Source organism: Talpa occidentalis, unplaced genomic scaffold (assembly GCF_014898055.3).
Source record: "Talpa occidentalis isolate TD23 unplaced genomic scaffold, MPIMG_talOcc4v2.1 talOcc4.11, whole genome shotgun sequence".
In the NCBI taxonomy this organism is placed as follows: domain Eukaryota; kingdom Metazoa; phylum Chordata; class Mammalia; order Eulipotyphla; family Talpidae; genus Talpa; species Talpa occidentalis.
Genome location: NW_023601104.1, coordinates 76,745,402 through 76,766,503, shown reverse-complemented (window position 1 = coordinate 76,766,503; position 21,102 = coordinate 76,745,402). Strand labels below are relative to the sequence as shown.

Sequence of the window (21,102 nt, the reverse complement as noted above, 5' to 3'; positions counted from 1 at the left end):
GGTAGCTGGCTACTTGCTGTGTCCCTTTACCTGTCTCACTGAAAAAATGAAAAAAAGGTATGGCTCTTCAAAAGAGAACTGGGAAAATATAGGCTTACTCCCCAGGGTATCTGACATTGCTGACATTTTCCAATAAGAAGAAAGGCCATGGCTAATAAAGAATAGAAAGCATGCATCCATATTTAAGAACTAAGTCACTTCACTCCATAAAAATAGACCAAGATAAGCACAAGGCCAACAAAAACAGGACCAAGGATAGAAAGTGTTCTTCAAATCAGCATTGCAAAATCTGAAACTTAGAAAGTATCAACCTAATTAAAATGTCACAGTCCTTTTTCCCAATGTACTTTAAAAAAAATTAAATTAAAAAACATCTCTGACACTTCCCATTCCATCTGCTTGTTATGGAAAGAAGACAAATTTAAAATTTATTTATTCTATACTACATGCCATCACAACTGAAATTTATCAAAAATTCACCCACGTGAAATACAATTCCAATGGAGGCAAATCTTCCATCAAAGTATAGTAGGAGACAAGATTCTATTTAGGATTTTGATTCACAGAATATGGTGTTTTGCATAATACTGTTCATGCTGGGCTAGGAACAGAATACTGAGGGGCAGAGTTAGGAAAATTAGGTATTCTACTTACTGATTAGTTAACTGAGAGTTAAGTCTGATTCCACCTCAGATTCTTATTATCTATATAGATAAGGACAATTAACAATCATTAACTGAAAGTCACACATGAGACAGTATATTAGATTGTGGGGCAAAGAGGAAAATCTACTCTTGTAGACTTTTATAAATTGCCACATATCGTCATATACCAAAAAACAGTGTGCTCAATAACTACCACATAAGCGCTCCATCCACAAAAGAAAGCGGTAACATCATAACATCCTTGAAAATAGTGAGGAATGGGGGATGGTTGAAACTAGAGTTAGGTCAGAAAACAGATGACTAAGTCTGGAACCAAAAGGAGGAATGGAGGGAAGAACAACTTCAATTCACACATGGTGCCATGTAACAACAGGAAGAAAGGAGTGAATACCCAGAAATGAGGTTCTGCCTACACCCTGATATAAATCAGCTGTGTCTTCCCCCATGTAATGAAAGGGCTGGAATTAAAATCCACAGTTATTCCAAATTATACTAGGAAAAGATCTTTAAAGCTTCTTACTAAGTTTACTGTCTTAAACTTAGAGAATTTTGCTCAAGCAAGGGATATAATCTGTTGAGAAGGCAAGCTAGAATAACTGACTTTGATTAGTGTGGCAGATGTTAAAATGAAAAAGAGAAATACAGCAGCAAAGACAAAATGAAAGTACAGCAGCAGACTTCAAATCTTGAGTTAATACTTTGAGAGTTAACTTTTAAGTTTCAGAAAGGCATTAAAACTGGCAAAGCAGATTTATATTCTAATTCAACCTCTACCATTAACAACTTGAACACTGAGATCTTGAGGAAGTTTTTATTTTTCTTTTGCTATGCTTAAACTAAAGATAATTACAAACTTCTATACTCCTCTCATATAATGGGGATAATGTGAAGATAAATAAAACTGTGCTAGCTAGAAGCTAAGTTTTCTAGGGCATTCACCACAATGGCCTTCATCAAAACTATGCCCAGGAAATGAGCATGTAGTACATTCCCAACAAAAAAAATGTACTTAACTAAAAATCATAATATTAATAAGAGATAATAAATGGGCAAGATGAACCTAAATACCAACTGACAAAGGTAAGAGAATACCTGAGACCATCAGGAAGAGGGAAATACACAAAATAAGGTTACACGGATTCCTACCTGGTTATTTGGATCTAGACCGGCATAAGAATTTCTTGAACTGCAACCAACTGGGGGTGTGGCCTCTCGAATGAACTCAGACATTTCAATCCCTCCACCAGGATCACTGTGGGGGAAAAAAATGAGAGAAAGAAAGTAACTGTCATGTTTAGGCTTTTTTCAAGTAACATTTTTTTATCTATAAAACCAAGAGGTTCAGATATCCGACAGGGCAAACAGCAAAAAAGAAAAAAGAACAATCATCCTTCTTTTATAATCTGATAATTTAAAACATCTTAGAATCATATCACTACTTGAAAATATTTAAAACTCTCTTCCAAACTATCTACATCCAATCTAACATTAGAAACTGGCCTTAGTAATGATAGGATACAAAATATAGCACATATTTTATGGTAGGTGCCGTAAAACCACTCCAGCAAAGAAATGAGCTGCTTTTTGTTTCCCAAGAGCAAAGAGAAATTGGTCAATTGTAAACACAGAAAGTAATCAAACCTTAACACTACCTGATCTCTCCAAGAGCAGTCTAAGCCACGTGACACAATGACGAGCACACAAGAGAACAGTCCTCCCAGTCAAGCTACTACTTATAGCTATGTTTTTTCAAATTAACAGAATTTAACTGGGATACTAACTCTTTTTACAAAATTGGAAACTTAAGATTTTAGATTGTGTGTATTAAATTAGAAATCTTAAGTTAAAAGTATAAAATGATGCTATATAGTAACAACAGGTATTAGAAAGACAAAAGAGAAACAAGAATATACTAGGTTCAAAGAACTGAAGTTGCTCACATATAGTATTTAAAGATAATGGGATCACAAAATTAGGGAAAAGGATCACACCAAATCTCAAAAAACTTAGAGTAACTCTAGAATAAGGATCCTTAGAAATGTAATTTTTTTAATAATTCATATCTGAAAGTTGTAACACTGCTTTTTGCCCAGTTTTTCATTCATGCTACCTGGTATACAGAACAAGTACTCAAAATTTTTAGCTATTACCATCAAGGATATAAGCTCTAACATTATATCTGGACATTACAGTGGATACTATAAATATAAACTGTCTTGCCATCTAGCCTAGTTATCAACAACAACAAAAAGCAATCCCAAATTCTTCTGGTGAACTACCTTATCCCAAACTCTCACATGGTTTTGGATAATATTCACCTCGCCCTCAGGTTTAGGGGAGCTCTGCTGACCAAAGTCAACCCACATAACCAATCTCTCAGTCACTGACATTAGTTCTAGAACAAACACATGACCTAACTTTGGCTAGCATGAATCAGAGCAGGGGTACTCTATTGTCGAGAGAGGAAGTTTCTCTAAATCTGTTATTCTAATGGTGAGAACAAAAACTTTATATATATAAAGGGAAGAGCCTGTAAGAAGCCATCAAAAAAAAAAAAAAAAAAAAAAAAGCGCACACAGCCTGGTAAGGGAATCAGGGTAATGAGGTTATTTAAAATTCTGTATCTTGCCACATTTGAAGACATTCCTTCCACAGACTTTTCAGTAATGTGAGTCATAAATTCCCTTAAGCCTATTTTGGGTGGGGTATTCTGACAGTTAGACTCAAAATTAGAGGCAAAATAGGATTTCTTACAAGTATACCTTCCATTACTAGTGTGTTTATTGTTAATAGTCTCATAACTATTAAATGCTTGCTTAAGGGGTTCCTAACTCTGCATCACTGGCTCTAGTTAGCTAACTAGTGCTCAATAATGAAAATTAGCTTTCTAATTTGCTACCCATTTATAAAAAGAAAATATACTGGAACTCAGTTACAAATCTGATGGCCAATTCAATATACAAATGTCCACGTGTGAAAAAGTGGAACATACCAGTTTGTTAATCTCCTACGTATTAACTCATACAGGCTACATACGTCAGATGACAAATATATATTTTTTTGCAAAATCTTACACACACACACAAAGATGGCTATCACCATACTGAATTAGCGATGACTAATAACCAGAAATATTACTGTTAGCTCCACTAAAACACATTCTCTAAGTCATATTTCTCAAAAATCAGAAGCCCAAGAAGTAAGGTGAAGTCTAAGGTATAAAATATTCAATACTACAGAAAGAAAGAGAGCCTTCTCCTTGCCTGGTATCTATATACATCAGTTGACTGAAAATTCACTATCAGACAATTTATGTCTAAATTTTGCAATTCAACAGTCTATTGTGTTCCTGAAGTTACTATGCAATTGTTACCAATCTCACAATATTTTTATCACCTCAAAAACAAACCCTTTGAGCCATTACCTCACCAATCTTCTCATCCATCACCTCCTTCTCACTTCTCCAGTCCTAAAGCAACCACTAATTTACTCATTTTCTCTATACATTTGCCAATTCTAGATATTTCATATAAGTGGAATCATATAATGTGTGGTCTTTTGTGACTGGCTTTTTTCACTCAGCACAATGTTTTCAAGGTTCATCCACATTGTAGCATGTATCAGTGTTTCATATCTTTTTAATGGTTAAATGATAGTCCATTGTATGGCTACAACTCATTTTGTTCATCCATTCATCACTAAATAGAAAATCTAGTTTTATGCATCATTTCTGATAGTAAGCCCAAATGATTACAATCTAAAATTTATTAAGAATAAAAACAAATTATTTAATAAATATTAAATATTTATTAGATTCTAGTCATAGGGGCATGTGCTTCGTTTGCATTTTCTCATTGAATCGTCCCTAAAATCTGTAATACATTTGCTAGTATCCTTATTTTACAGATAACTAAAAACCAAAAGGTATGAAAATTTGCCTAACTTCTGAGAGGAATGTATAACATAAACTGAGTGACTGGTATACAGAGGTCATGTAGGTACTCGACACCTAACAATGTATCATCACATCTATTTTTTCTTCCCCTCTCCCGGTATTTAGCTGTTAACTAAAATTTCGTGGGATCAAAGCCCTCCAATCTAGTAAGGATTTAGCTTAATCAAAGTGGTCGATTTGCATTCAATTGATGTTGGATAGAGTCTTGCAATCCTTAGTTCTCAGGAGTTAAGTAAATTGTACTTGCTTAGGGCTTTGAAGGCCCTTGGTCTGGCGTAACCTAAACCAGGCCCTTGGTCTGGTGTAATCCCACTCTGGAATGTAGATACCACAACCTTAAGGGTTGAGACAAGATTTGAACACCAAGTCTATACAACTCCAAAGCACACTAAGACACCATTCTTACTTTTAATAAATAGGCACTGTCATTCTCTTCCCAGTTCAAATTCAAATGTAAACACTATTATTGAGAGCAGTACTTAGCCTCAGTACTACTGATACTTTGGGGCATATATTTATTGATTGTGGAAGACCACCCTGTGCACTGTAGGATGATCTAGAACTAGTGCTCATTGGTGAACACTGAGTGGGAAGGGGGTATTAAGGGAACAAAAAAGGAGGGGGTAAAAGGGACTAAAGAAGTAAAAAATAGATTTTAAAAAAGGAACATTTCTGTACTTCTATCTTCTCCACAAATTCAGAAGTAGAGCTTTTAGTTAGATGTTGGTGTTCTAAATGTAAACATATAGCATTAGCTAAAAATATTACTCAGTAAAATTTTCTTTATTAACAAGACTTGCAGATTACCAGCAATGAAGATTTCAGCACATACCTGGAAAGTATAGTGGTTTACAATTCTCACAGAAGCAAACTGGTCTACTGCAGTAAGCAATACACCAAACTCAGGGAATCTCTACCTTTATGCCTTAATTTCCCCATCTGTTAAAAAAAAAAATACCAGGTACAGGGAAAGGCAGAAAAGCAAAAGGGGTCTAGCCTGAATTACAAAGGAGAGTTCACTAATTTGTTGACTACTAGTATTATTAACTGCTCAGGTTTTAGTCAGAAACCTCACAGGACTATCATAATACTAAATTTACAAATCTTATCTAGATTACAATAATGTTCATAATAATATGAATAGCTAAAAACAAAGTCCCTAAAAGGAAGTTTATTCTCAAAAAAGCTTAGCCTAAAGTTCACCTATATTTAGTTCATATGGATCCATAATTTACATGAAAAACAGAAAATGTGGTGTCTCCAAAATAGTTGTTTTCAAATCCTAAAACTTAGTACATTAATTTCCTCTCCCAAAACATTACAAATGTAATACAAACAGTAGTGACTTTTTCTTCAAGACTTAAATCTTTTGAGCTGCTGCACCAAAGTCAGTGAAAACCATAAGGCTCACGCAGCCCTACTATATTCATTCATGCATGCAACAAATTGATAGCTATACTGTACTAAGTACAGTAAATAGCTCTGGAAATGAAAGTATTCATTTTCCTCATCATTTCTTTTCCCCAGAACAAAAACTGAAATTCACAAATAGGAAGGTAGGGGAAAGGCGATGTCAAAAGCAAAACCTACAACAAAGATCTGATTTAATGACAAAACTTAAAAACACTCTCTTTAAGATTAGAAAAAACGAAGCTGTACACCAACACTACTTCAATTTAACCATGTGCTAGAAGTTAGAGCCAATGAAAAAGTTAAACAAGAAGTATAAAACTAGAAAGGAAGAAATAAAACTGTCATCATTTACAGAAAATCAAGAAATAAACTTTAAAATTGCATCACCGATAAGGAAGTGTAATAAGACTACTTGATACAAAAAAAAAAACCACTACATTTAAAGGGAGGAAAAAATGGAAACAGCACTTATTTTAAAAAAAATTTATAACAGAAAAAGTATAAAATAATTTGGAATACTTAACAAAAGTGATGCAAGCTTTTTAATTGAGAAATAAATCTTTACTGAAAGACACTTATTGATTATAAACAGAGGAATCTACATATGCAATGTAATTATCAAAAAAAACCTAAGTTCTTGTAGACTTTTCCCAGCAATTTACATTAAAGAACAAAGACTAGCAAAGAACACTTCTGAAAAAGAACAAGGTGGGAGGTTTGCCCCACCGAATATCAAAGCAATTAGGATAGCGTGGTAATGGCACAGGAAAAGACAACTAGAACAACAGAAGAGAGAGCCAGAAACACACCCACCAAGACAAAGAGAGTGCTGCAGATCATCGAGGAAAAGAGTTTGTTTAACAGTAAATCAGTTATTAATAAAGAAAAAAGTCTCCAATTCCTATGTGACACTACATATTTAAATAATTTCAGGGAGAAAAGAAATGTAAAAACAAGGAAAACAAACTTTAAAAATACAATACAGGAGACTATCCTTCTGGTCTCCATGTAGGAATTAATTTCTTAGACAAGACACAAAAATGCTAATTACAAAAAACTATTAACTCATTATATTAAATTTAAAAGTGTCTGATAATCATAAGAAACCTTAAGGATAGCAAAATGACAAGGCACAAAAAAACTGGAAAAGATGTCTGTATTGTATATAACCAAAAAATGAGTAATGTCATGGTTAGAAAAAATCCTATTAATAAGAAAAAGATAAATTCAAAGAAAAATGAAACAAGGTGTGAACAGACATTGAAAAGAGCAATCAGAAGGTTTAACTAAAAATCACAATGAGTCTCATTTAATGCCTACCTGAATGGCAAATTTTTAGAGCTTACTAATGTCAAAAACTGAAGCTGCAGAACAATAACTTTTTTTTTTAATACACTAATGGTGAGAGTACAAATTAGTACAATCACTTTGGTGAATAGCTTGGAATTACCTAATAAAACTGAACATGAAAAATACCTATGGACCAGCTTAAATATACACATGTATACTAAGATGCACACAATAATATGCTATCAGAGCAAAAAAAAAACAAAAACAAAAACAAAAAAAAAAACTGAATGGCTATCAATAGAAGAACGGATAAATTGAAGTTTATTCCTACAGTAGTACACACACAACTGTAAATATAAACAATTGATAGCTATAAGCACCAACAGGGGTAACTCTATAAAATACAATAGTCTGCACAAAAAAAGCTCTTCATATAGAAATAACACAGTATGATTCTCCTTAGGATGTCCTAAAGCAGACAAATTAAATAACGCAAATTTAGGAATAGCTATAATGACTATGTAACGCTAAAGAAAAGCCAGGGAATTAATAACACAAATTTCAAGTGACCAGAACTGAAGGAAAAAGTAAAGAATGAAATGGGAAAGAAGTGCATGAAGAGATTTCATAATGCTATATGGAGAGTAATTAAGTACTAACTTGGTTACTATTTTCTAAATTATAAATATAAATGATGTTTTGGAAAGGTACTATCCTTCACAATAAAATAATTTTACACTAAAAGAAAATGGAAAATGACCAAATAATTAAAAATATACATGTAATATATATAATAACCAGAAATAATATGGACTAATAGTTCTAAGTACTTTACATATACTATCTCATTTATTTTTGTAATAATCCTACTAGAGCAAATAATAAGTACTATTATTTGCCTCATCACTCAGATTAAGATTCCAAGGCATAAAATGCTTAAGTCCTCCAAGGTCATACAATCAGGAAATGTCAAGCCCTGGCAATTTAAGATCTATATTCTGTTTATATAGAGGGAGTTTTTAAATAGAAACAGACTTAAGAAATATGCAGAAATCATTGAAAAACTAAGATTTTCAAGACAGAAAAGTCAATTAAATAAATAAATATGAACACCATGTATCTGGATGAGACCCCCCCCTATTTTAAAAGTTGCATTCTCCCCAAATTTAATACAATTATTGTCAAAATTATAATGAAATTTTCTGGAAGATGAACACACAAAGGGACATTGCACAAAAAGCTAAGTATATTCATAAGAATATTACAGATAATATTGAAAGAAAAAATTGAAAAGGGCTCACTTTACTATTAAACATACTATTAAGTCATAAAATATTAAGTTACAAAAAAGAAATGGAGTTCAATGGAGTAGAAGAAGAAGAAAAAAAAGCCCCCAAACTGACATAAGTATATTTAAGTATGCTACAAGAAAAAGAAATCATTTAAAATAATGGGGTGGAGGGTAGTGAGGGAGGAAATGCAATATTTACTTAGTAGTGTTGGGACTATGAAGCCTTAAAAAAACTACTTAGAGGTGGCCTCCCTGATGGCGCAAGGAGTTAAGCACTGCACTATGAAGCATTCCGCAGCCTCTACAACACGGGTTCGATACCCGACCAGCCAGGGAGATACCCACATGGCACAGCAGACCTCTCCTGTCTAGCCCGCTGCTCCCCTCAGCAGCATATTTCTGTCAGTCTGCCTGTTCTGTTCCCCATCCTGTTTCTGGTGGATTCTCCCACCCTCCTACCCCCACATCTCTGGCCTGTACCCCAGCTCTTGTATGCATAAATAAATAAATCTTTAAAAAGAAAAAAACTACTTAGAATATTTTCAGATTGACTACAATCTGAAGAGTAAAAAAAATAACATGATGAAAATACTGAAAGTAAATACAGGTGAATATTTATATAATTTGGGAGAAAAAAATAATCTCAAAAAACTTGATATCAAAGGTAGAACTAATAAACATTCATAGAATAGGCTACATGAAAATAGTGACATGAAAAAATAAAATGCCATAAAGTATGCGACAAAAATACATATTAACTAATATCCTTCATAAATATCTTCTCCAAATCTATAGCAAAAAACTAATCACCAACAAATATTTAATTCATAAAGTAACAAAATTGGCAATAACATGAGACAAATATCCCTATTTCGCCAGTAGTCAAAAAACTGAAATTTTAAACAAATTATCTGTCATAGTTTTGCCTAAATACTAAATATTCTGTGTTGTCAAAAGCGCAAAGCAGAAGTCCTCAAACCACTAATCACAGTATAAAACATAAAATCTTTGGAATCTATCACTGCACTTTATATTGAAAAACTTTATTTTTTTTTAAGATTTATTTTTATTTATTTATTTATTCATTTATTTATTTATACAAGCACTGGGTACAGTCAGAAGCACGGGAGGGTGAGAGAATTCACCAGAGCCACAGTGGGGAGCAGAGCAGGCAGAAGGACCGAAGTACACTGCTGAGGGGAGCAGCGGGCGGCAGGAGAGGTCTGCGCGCCATGCAGGACCCTCCTCCGGTGGCCGGGGAGCAGCTGGGGATCGAACGGGCGCTGCAGAGGCTGCGGGCAGCTTCGCAACCCAGCGCTCAACCGCTGCGCCACCGGGGAGGCCCCATATTGAAAAACTTTAAAATAGCTATAGATTTCCAATAATTCTACCTCTGCAAAATAATAAAAAAAAAAAATCAATCACTTAAAATTTTAACATCACAGTGATCTACCACTTAAGCTGAAAACAATTAAAATTACTAAAAATAAGATATCTAAATTATACAACAGCCACAAAGTGGAATAATGTATAACTATTCAAAGTAATACCATAGAAAATGTTTTCTATGTAAATAACTAGTATATAACTGCTATTGTTCTAACATGTTATTTTAGTAATAAAGTTAAAGATACTGCTTTAACCCTTTAAATATGCCACTTAATTTTGTTGTGGTCTAATGTTACAATGGGATGAACCACCACTGTTTAAAGCCATATAAACAAGGCAACACAATAATTGTATTATTATACACACACACCATCTACATCTTTACAATGTAAGTGACAGGATTTCTTTTACCTGGGTCCATTGCTGTCTTTTCTCCTAGTTGAACAGTTGCCTTGTTCAGCTTTGGCTCGATGATCTGTGAAGTCATTTGCATTCCTATCTACAACTTCTCCAGCATCAAGTGCTCTGTGGAGTCGATAGTTAACCATCTTCAGGACAATGAAAACAGCAGCTATCACAGGACAATAAACTGCTACTATAATCATGGAAGAAGGAAGAGCCTTTGAAAGAGAAAATAAAGATACACATTTTTAAATATTTTATATTTTATTCAATTAGAGAAATCTATAGCAAAAATAATAAACACATTAACACACAAAACAACAATTACATTAACAGCAATAACTTGTAAACGTATAACACCGCACTGTCCAATACAGTAGCTACTAGTTACAAGTGGCTAGTGAGTACCTGAATTGTGGTTAGTCTGCATGAAATGTGCCCTAAGAATAAAAGAACTTTGGGCATAAAAAGAATGTAAATATTTAAATTTCACCAAACAAAAGGTCAAGAGTCAAAACTAGCAAGCTGACCACAGAACTGAAGCATACAGCAAAGGCAGGGGAGGGATGAACACAAGGGACTATGGTGATGGTTCACTAGTGATATGGTGGTGGGAGAACTATGGGGACTACAACAATGTAAGAAAAAAATTAATATAAAATAAAAATATCTCAATTTCTATATTGATTATATGTTGAAATAATATTTAGATTATACTGGGTTATAGTATTAAAATTAATTTCACCAGCTTCTTTTCACTTCATTTCAATATGGCTATTAGAAAATTTTAAATTACATGTGGCTCACATTACACTTCCACTGGACAGCACTGGTATACAGTCCATGCCAAAAAGCTTATAATACCACTGGAGAGTTAAGGTATCACATTACATAATACATATTACATAATACATAAATGTCAAAATTGTGATCCAAATATACATAATCCTTGTTTATATGCTCTGCATAAACATTCTGTATTCTAGAAAATTGGAAGTTAAAGCTTTCGTGAGAATAACCTTAAAACTATGACTATAAAACCAGACAAGGCATGAGAGACATCCAAAAACCAAATAAGTTTTATTTAAAAATACTTGAACACTTAAAATTTGTACCCTGACCAAAAGAAGAATAAAAACAGAACCAAGCAATAAATAGACAAATTGAAATAAGCCAGCTACATCCTGGCATCAGGATTAGAGGCTCATCATACTGAGGAGTCAATGATACAGATCTCAGTCCAGGGGTGGCAGGTTTGGAGATCACCCACCCAGAAGTTCTGGCCTCAGAGACATTGTTGGCAAAAGCACAACTGCACAGTTTTATGAGAAAAATCAGCTTGGATGTCTGTAGCTCTACAGTCTGCATGTTTTCACAAGATTCAACCTCAGTCCTCTGAGACTATGCCTCCAAAATTTGCTTGGAAATTGCTTGATATTGTAAAACTGAAACAGTCTTGGTGAAGCAGGTAAGTTTAGAACACATGATGAAAGTTTTTGGGTTTGTTTTTTTTTTAAGGTATTTGGGAGGAAGGAAATAGGCAAGAGTATGGGGAAGTGAATCAAGTCCACAATTTAATACTATTGTTTTATGAAAGGGCAGAAAAGGTATATATCTTAAGAAGTACTGCATATTAACATGTCTAAAAAATTAAACTTGTGATCCCAATTTACAATGTCACTGATTACTGATTTAGGCTTATAACTTTAAAATAAAAAGTATCTGAAATTTTATAAAACCCGTAAATTATCAGGTTTAGAAGAATTAAGTACTTGGAAAGATCTGTCAGTAAGTACTTAAAAATGAGAATTAAATTTATACATGCAATTTAAGTTAAAGGGATCTTAAGCTATATTTAGATCCCTCAAAATATATTTGAGGTCCCTCAAAACCTCTCAAAATGATTGCTAAAACTATTAGATTTTAAAATTCTAATTTGCTTAATTCATAGCTTTAAAACTAGTACATTGTGCTGGAACAACCTTTCAAAGCAGAACACACACACACACACTCTCAAACTGACAGAAATTTTAAAGTAAACACAAGTGTAAACACATGAACACATATGCTGCTTAGAACATTTATAAATATTCTGCATGATGCCAGTTACCATAATATGTTCACATAAGAACTAGAATTCTTGGGGATCATTTAGTTCAATACCTTCATTTCCAGACACTGAGACTTGCTAATAACTGTGAATGACAGCCAAGATCACGCATCTTAATAACAAAATTAAGAAGGTTTATAATGCCTATATCACTGTTTTAGTATATACTATACCAATTCCATTTTCAAATGCAAAGTGTAAGTGAAAAATAAGTCAGAGTTCCATCATTACTCACAGTAGTCCACATTAAGATAAAAATAATTGATTACATTAAGTGGATAGAAAAAGAACAGTCTCAACATTATTCAGAATGGTAGACAAATTCAATGGGAATGTTAATGGCCCTTCCAAAGGGGAAGAGATAAAAGAGGCTACTGAATATTGAATGATCTATCACATTTGCCTCTATAAAAAGATTATGAATGTTTAAAACAGATCTAAATAAACTTACTGAGACTATTATATTGCTAAGAGTAGTAGATACTGGAGTCCCAAGAAACACATTAAAATATACACAAGCTATTTAGTAAGCACAGAATTCCTTTTTAAAAAACATAAAACAATGGAAAGGTTAAAAACAAAAATGTAATAGTCTATTTCATGATGAACAATCACAGTATCAGATGATTAGTACTTATACTTTCTATTCACACTATAAAAATTACCTCTTTATTTCATACTACGTGGTTTAGATGCTTAAGCCCTGCCAGTAGTTACCCTTGATGTTTCTAGGTGGCAGAGGACAGCTGGACTATAACAGTTTGACTTCTCCCTTCTCCCAATAGGGGTAAAATTGCACAGACACACACATTTTCTCTACTTGTATTACTTCATTGCACTCTGCTGTTCCTAGTGCAGCTGATACTAATAGCATTAAATCACGAACAGGTCATAATCCCTCCCTGTATCTGTCCCTCACTAATATTACAAGAAAATTTTAAATGGTAACTGCCTTTACATGGCTTCAGTGGCCTAGACAGGCACCTATTCTTCAGTTTTATGAAGTTGACAGTAAAAGGGCAAACCAAGTAGTATTTACTATTTCCTTTTATATTTTATTAAATTACATCTACCAATGATGTGCTTTCAGAGAAACTCAGAATTCTATTTAGCAACAAGCAGCAGCTCCTGGGAAAGCAAATTCTTTCTTTAAAGAAAAAAAATTTTTACAAGATAAAGTTGCTTATTTCTCTATTAAAAATACAATTTTGTATCTCACTTAACCAATTCTCAACCAAAATACCTGTTTTGAATTTTTGTGGCAAGTACTTATTTATGTTCCATTAAAAAAACCCAATACTTGGAAAGTACTAGTATTTCCAAAAGGACACACCTCATCTTCATAAGTTATAATATTTTAATACAGGTGTCACCTTCAAATTAATGCTAATACAACCAAGCATATTAACTGCCCTCTGGTAATAAAAGCCAATCTCTTTTGTCTTTACATAAATGTCTACCTATACATATAAATTGCTCATAGAGAAAGGTTGGCTGTACTTCTTTCCTAGGATACCACAATGGAAAGTGGAGAATGAAGGTGTCACAGGTGGTGTAATACTGATGGACAAACAAGACTCTCATGAAATAATCAGAAAGGTCACAGCACTAGAAGCTTGGACCAAGACAAGAAGAGTCATCACTGACTTCCAGAACTTTTCAAATACATTTTAAACAACTATATATCTTATAGCTTTCATATATCAAAGGCTTATAACATTAAAACAGACAAATTAGGTATTTTTCATTTCTATTATGCTAATCAACTTCTTGGTTTTGAGTTTTGCTTATTATGTGGCCACACTCAGATATTCAGACCAGTTCAATCAGAAATCAGCTGTTTGTAACTTAAATATTAACAAAGTGGCAGAGATCACCCACAACTGGAACTACCCCCACCCTCTGACACACACACACACACACACACACACACTCTCTCTCTCTCTCTCTCTCTCTCTCTCTCTTAAATCTTTTCTTTTTTTGTCTCTAAGTTTTTATTTATTTTTGCATAGAAGAACTAGGATGTAGGCCAGAGATGAGGGTGGTGAAAGGACTCACCACAGACAGAGTGAAGAGCAGAACAGGCAGATCTACTGAAATACACTGCTGAGGGGAGTAGCGGGTGGGATAGGAGAGGTCTGCTGTGCTATGTGGGTTAGCTCCCAGGCCAGGGACAGAACTCAGGCTGCCACACTACCACCACCATGGGTGACCAATGGTGGTAGTGCTGAGACTTAACCCCTATGCCACCAAAGAGGCCCTAAACAAATCTTTTAAATAATTAATGCAGGGCTTCCCCGGTGGCGCAGCGGTTGAGCACTGGGTTGCGAAGCTGCCCGCAGCCTCCGCAGCGCCATTTCGATCCCCGGCTGATCCCCGGCCACTGGAGGAGGGTCCCACATGGCGCGCAGACCTCTCCTGCCGCCCGCTGCTCCCCTCAGCAGTGTACTTCGGTCCTTCTGCCTGCTCTGCTCCCCGCTCTGGCTCTGGTGAATTCTCTCACCCTCCCACGCTTCTGACTGTACCCAGTGCTTGTATAAACAAAACAAACAAGCAAATAAATAAATAAATAAACATGAAAAAAAATAAAAATAAAAAAATAATAAATAATTAATGCAAGGCACCTTTTGTGCTTGTTTTTTCTCCACACAGCAATTACCTCATTTAAGGCAATGTTTACCAAGCTTTTGACAACACAGTTTTAATGGGCATTAAGCAAACATGTGAACTGTATTATTTTAAGTAAAGATTCATCACTGTTAATTTCCTAGATGGATTAAAGACTAATGTAAAGAGTAAAACCTTAACACTTTTAGAAAAAATAAAAAATATATCTTTATGACCTTAGGATAGGGACAATTTCTTAAGTGTGATTCTCTAAGTGCACAGTACCAAAGGACTGATGAATTAAAATAACTCATTCTTAATCACAAATACTACAAATTGAAAAAAAGCACAAGCTATATACAAGAAGACATGTTAACATACATAGTTACTATGCACATGTGCACATATTTATATATGTGTGTATGTAAAACTTCAAAATCAATAACAAAAGGCAAACCAATGAAAATAAAGGACAAAAGCCAGACCTTACACAGACCAAACGACCAAATCATTTCATGACCAAATCATTTCAATAATGGATACCTAAGCAACAAGTAAAGTTCCACTTAAGGACAGATTTTTATCATACTCCTTATTCATGAGAAGTAATAAAAAAATTTAACTCTTGATTGCATATCCCTAAGAATGGCAGGAAGTATTAACAACTATCAGACAGCTTTAGATATTCAGATCAAATAGACCCCAAAATTATAGTAAGCCTCAAGCCTCCTTACTGCAAACTGTGCTAGATGCTTTTTTTTTTAAATTGAATTACATACCTTTTTTTTTATTATTTATTTATTTGTTTGTTTATACATGCACTGGGTACAGTCAGAAGTGCAGGAGGGTGAGAGAATTCCCCAGAGCCAGAGAGGGGAGCAGAGCAGGCAGAAGGACCGAAGTACACTGCTGAGGGGAGCAGCAGGCGGCAGGAGAGGTCTGCGCGCCATGTGGGACCCTCCTCCGGTGGCCGGGGAGCAGCCGGGGATTGAACCGGCGCTGCAGAGGCTGCGGGCAGCTTTGCAACCCAGCGCTCAACCGCTGCGCCACCGGGGAGGCCCTGTGCTAGATGCTTTTAATAAGATTATCTCTCTTAAAAGTGAGATGGACCTACTGAATGGGAGAAGATATTTGCATATCTATATCCGATAGATGGTTAATACCCCAAATATCCAAAAACTCACAAAACTCAACGAAAAAATCAGATAGGTGATTAAGCACAAGAAAAGATGTTCATTATCTCTTATGATTAGGGAAGTGCAAATCAAAACCACAATGAGATTTCTCCTCATACCTGTGAATATGGATATTATCCAAAAGAAAACAAACAAGTATTGGTGAGGATGTAGAGAACAGGGAATCTTATACAGTGTGGATGGGAATGTAAATTGATGCAGTCTTATGGAAACCAGCATGGAGAGTCCTCAAAAATTAAAAATAGAAACTGAATATAATCTAGTTATCCCACTTCTGGGTATTTACCTAAATAATACAAAAACTCTAATTTGAAGATATATGTACCCCCCTAAATGTATTGCAGCATTATAAATAATAACCAAGAGCTGGAAACAAAGTGCCCAATGACAGAAGAATGAACAATGAAGATGTGATATACATAAGTAATACTATTCAGCTATTAAAAAAAAAAAAAAACAGAACCCATGCCTGTTCTGTTCCACACTCTGTCTCTGGTGAACCTCTCCACCACCCCCCATCTCTGGTCTGTACCCCAGCTCTTGTATGCATAAATAAATCTTTAAAAAAAAATAACTTTTGAATTATAAGATCAATTTATTGATTACCAGAAGGGTTAAACTGGGACAAAGGGAACAGTGGTATGGTGAAGGGCACATCTGGACTTTTAGTGGTGAACTTAATGTAATATATACATATTGATTCTCCTCTATGCACAACTGGAACTTATATAATGTTATAATAAAATGTTACCTCAATTTTAAAAGAACACTGCAAAAATGATAGAAATGCAAATCAAAATCACAATGACATATCATCTCACACCTATTAGGATGGCTACTACCAATAAATATTTTTTAAACAGAAAAATAACATATGTTGACAAGGATGTGGTGAAACTGGAACCTTTGTGCATTACTGGTGAGAATGAAAAATGGTATAACCTCTCTGAAAACAATATGTGAGCGCCTCAAAAATTAAAATTAGAATGACTACACTGTCTAGCAGTCTCACTTTCAGGTATTTATCCAAAAGAATTAGAAGTAGGATCTCAAAAGAGATATTTGCACACCCAAGTTCAAAATGCTGAGGGAAGAGTATGTCCTGAATGAACTCCACTTCCATGCCAAAATGATCCAGGGTGCTGAGGATTACAAATCCCATCATGCCAAGAATTTGCCGCAACTCATGACTTCCTGAAGGGATGATTACTGGAAACTAAGGGTAGATATAGGCAGCCATGTCTGGAATAAAACCAAACACATCTGGGCCTGCATGCTCTTGGTTTTTGCCTGCCATTTGCATGCTCTTGGGATCACAACTAAGACTGCATTACTGATACCATGCATTTACCCATTAATCAAACTCTCCTCCCCAGCCCCCTCCATTTTCCCTCTTTTCATTTCCCATTGTAAAAAATCTTTTATTAACCTTTCTATGTGTGCCTGCAGTTGGGACCTGTTCTAAGCTTTTTTAAACACTCAGGTGAGGACTCACACCCAGGACATTCCATTTCCTTTTGGGGCTACCCTGTAACAATAATAGTATGATGCACAATAGCCGAGAGAGAAGCAATATAAAATGTCGATCAATAATGGATAAACAAAAAATAGTCTATACACATAACAGATTATTATTCAACCTTAGAAAGGAAATCACTCATGTGCTACAACATGGATGAACTTTGCTAAGTGAAATAAGTCAGTCACAAAAAGACAAAATACTGAAGAGTCCACTCATATGAGGTATCTAAAGTAATCAAATTCACTGTTAAGCTGTCCGCAGCCTCTGCAGTGTGGGTTCGATCTCCGCCGGCCAGGGAGATATCCACATGGAGTGGCAGACCTCTCCTGTCTCGCCTGCTGCTCCCCTTAGCAGCATATTTCAGTCAGTCTGCCTGTTCTGTTCCCTGCTCTGTCTCTGGTGAATCCTCTCACCCTCCTGCACATCTGGCCTGTACTCCGGTTCTTGTACAAATAAATAAATCTTAAAAAAAAAATTCAAACATAAAGGAAAAAAGAAGCCATGAAAAAATCTTAAAAGAAAAAAAACTATTTTCAGTAATTGATTAAAAAATGAAGAAACTGATCTTTCAATTGCATATGTAATATAATAAAAATATATTATAAAAAGAATGTGGACTGGAACACATTTGTAATTCATTCAAAAGTTCATGTTTCAACCCAAATGCCAAAAATAAATGACTGGATCAATATGTGGTATATATACACAATGGAATATTATTCAGCAATCAAAAAAGATAAATTAATACCATTCACAGCAACATGGATGGAGCTAAAAGGAATTATTATGGTGTATGGGTGCACTGAAAGAAAATCTTTTATCTTTTTTTGTTTGGTCTTTTAGTTCATTTGTTTATTTTACATCATTGTTCGTTTTTAAACAATATTTGCTTCCCCCCACCCCCTCAGGTGTAGTCCCCCACAGAATTTCCTTCCCCAATGCCCCCATGCACCATCACCTCAGTCCCGTGCTCCTCCCTCCCTCTGATCCCTCTCCCTCCTCCTCCCCTGCAGTATGTCTCTGATTTATAATTGTCTATTTTTGCTTTGTTGTGTTTTGTACTGTTATTTTTTTTACACTGATGTCTTATTTGGTTCCCCTATATTACTGCTATAAGTGAAACCATCCAATATTTTTCTTTTTCCTTCTGGCTTATTTCACTGAGCATAATTCCTTCTAGCTCCATCCATGTTGCTGCAAATGGCATGAGTTTATCTTTTTTTGATTGCTGAATAATATTCCATTGTGTATATATGCCACATCTTCTTGATCCAGTCATCTATTTTGGGGCATTTGGGTTGTTTCCAGGTTTTACCTATTGTAAATAGTGCTGCAAAAAACATAGGGGTACAGGTATTCTTTTGAATCAATGTTTTTGTGTTCTTTGGGTAGATCCCTAAGAGTCGAATTGGCCGGGTCATATGGTAGCTCCATTCTTAGTAGACTGAGGAACTTCCAGACAGCTTTCCATAGGACCAGTTTGCACTCCCACCAGCAATGTAAGAGAGTTCCTTGTTCTCCACATACTTGCCAACATTTGTTATTGCTAGTTTTTTTAATATGTGCCATTCTCACTGGTGTAAGGTGGTATCTCAATGTGGTTTTGATTTGCATTTCCCTGATAATGGATGTTGAACATTTTGCATTGAAGGAAATTCTATGGGGACTACACCTGAGGGGAGGGGGAAGCAAACATTGTTTAAAAATAAACAATGATGTAAAAAATACATAAATAAAAAGAAAAATTTAAAAATAAAAATAAATTAGGGAGAAAAAAGGTCATGTTTCATTTAATGGCACCTAAGCTGAGCAAGTGACAAAGTTACCTTTAAAAAAATAATAATAAAGTAGTCATAGTCACAGAAACTGTTTCAGTTTCTGAAAACAGATCAGTTTTCCAAGTCTGGTCAGAAGGGAGAAACGGGGAGTTGTAGCATAATGGGCACAGTATGAATATACCTAGTACCACTATACCACTTAAAATGAGTATACCTAGTACCACTATACACACTTAAAAATGTGTTACAATGGTAAATTTTACATTATGTATTTTACTACAGAAAAACTTAAACCACCAAACAATATAATTTAAAAATGTGTTAAGATGGCAACTTCCACATTATATGCTTTGAGTATAATTTTTTTTTAAGTTAGATGGATGAATATTTCACTTTATCGTCTCTCCAATGAAGAAAATCAAATGTTGAGAAACAAGCTGGGAGACTAAATAATTTATATAACATTTTACTTCTCTTAAATTTTGACAATTTATCCTTAACCAAAAAAGCTGTGATATTTCAATCAGAAGTGGTAGGTACAATTCTGACATAAGACAGTCACTTGGAAACATAGAAATGGTCAGAATATAACTCTCAATCATGAAGTAACCTTTGTGTTTACATTTCAAAAAATTAAATCATTCATTCTCCCCTATGGTTAGCATACTGTAAGGTAAAAAAAGTCTTTACACAAAGCTCATTTCCTTGTGCAGAAATACGTATTTGCTCATTGCTTATACTTTGCTTTAGATTCATCATTTTCACTACTGCCTACATGAGCAAATCAAGATCTGGAAGTATACTACTGACAAATGGCTGCTTCCTTAATATATCTGTAGCTGTTCTCCATTGGAACTGATTTCAATGCATCTTTTTTCAGTTCATGATATAAAGTGATTATCAACTAAATATAATACTTAGTGCATGGTATTTACCATGTACCTGGCATATTTTTATGTGCTTTAGGTATGTTAACTTACAGATATTTAACCTTCATGATCATCTTGTGAAGTTGCCACTATCACTCCCACTTTGCAAATGAGAAAATGAGAAGAGGTAAGTAACTCCTTCAAGGTGTCAGATTGAGACATTAAGGAGCAGTTTGGCTCCAGTCCTTGCTCCTACTCTTGACACCTAAATGCATATAAATCAAAGTTGAGTTGTAACTACTAGTTATGTGAGAGGACCATACACAATATATGAATACATGAGCCTGGTGTCTTCCAAAAAAACTATGTGAGGATAATGAAAATAGAATTTCACATGATTTCAATATAGTATGAAATATTACATTTTTTCCCAAACACTAAAAAATGTGCAAATCTTTCTTTGTATATGGGCCTACAAAAACTACATGGGCCACAGTTTGATGATTTCTACTCTAAATGAAATAATCTTTTTTCTCTAATCAATAAACCACATTCTTCTATATACTTCTCTATCATATATGCCAAGTACAAACCTATAATTTCTAACATTACAAT

The 21,102-nt window shown here is 34.6% G+C and overlaps 1 protein-coding gene across 6 annotated transcripts in view; it reads right to left on the bottom strand.

The window, feature by feature from the left end:
• PCNX1 (pecanex 1) overlaps positions 1–21,102 on the bottom strand; it is a 142,293-nt gene that overhangs the window by 96,604 nt on the left and 24,587 nt on the right. For 5 of the 6 annotated variants that reach the window (XM_037503611.1, XM_037503615.1, XM_037503613.2 and 2 more), the window contains exons 2-3: positions 10,415–10,623; positions 1,812–1,917 (exon numbers count right to left, since the gene is read on the bottom strand). In XM_037503611.1, coding sequence (XP_037359508.1) covers positions 1,812–1,917; positions 10,415–10,623 — 315 coding nt within the window. Of the gene's footprint in view, positions 1–1,811; positions 1,918–5,452; positions 5,533–10,414; positions 10,624–21,102 lie in introns of those variants that run through there. The other variant, XM_037503616.1, reaches the window with a different exon arrangement.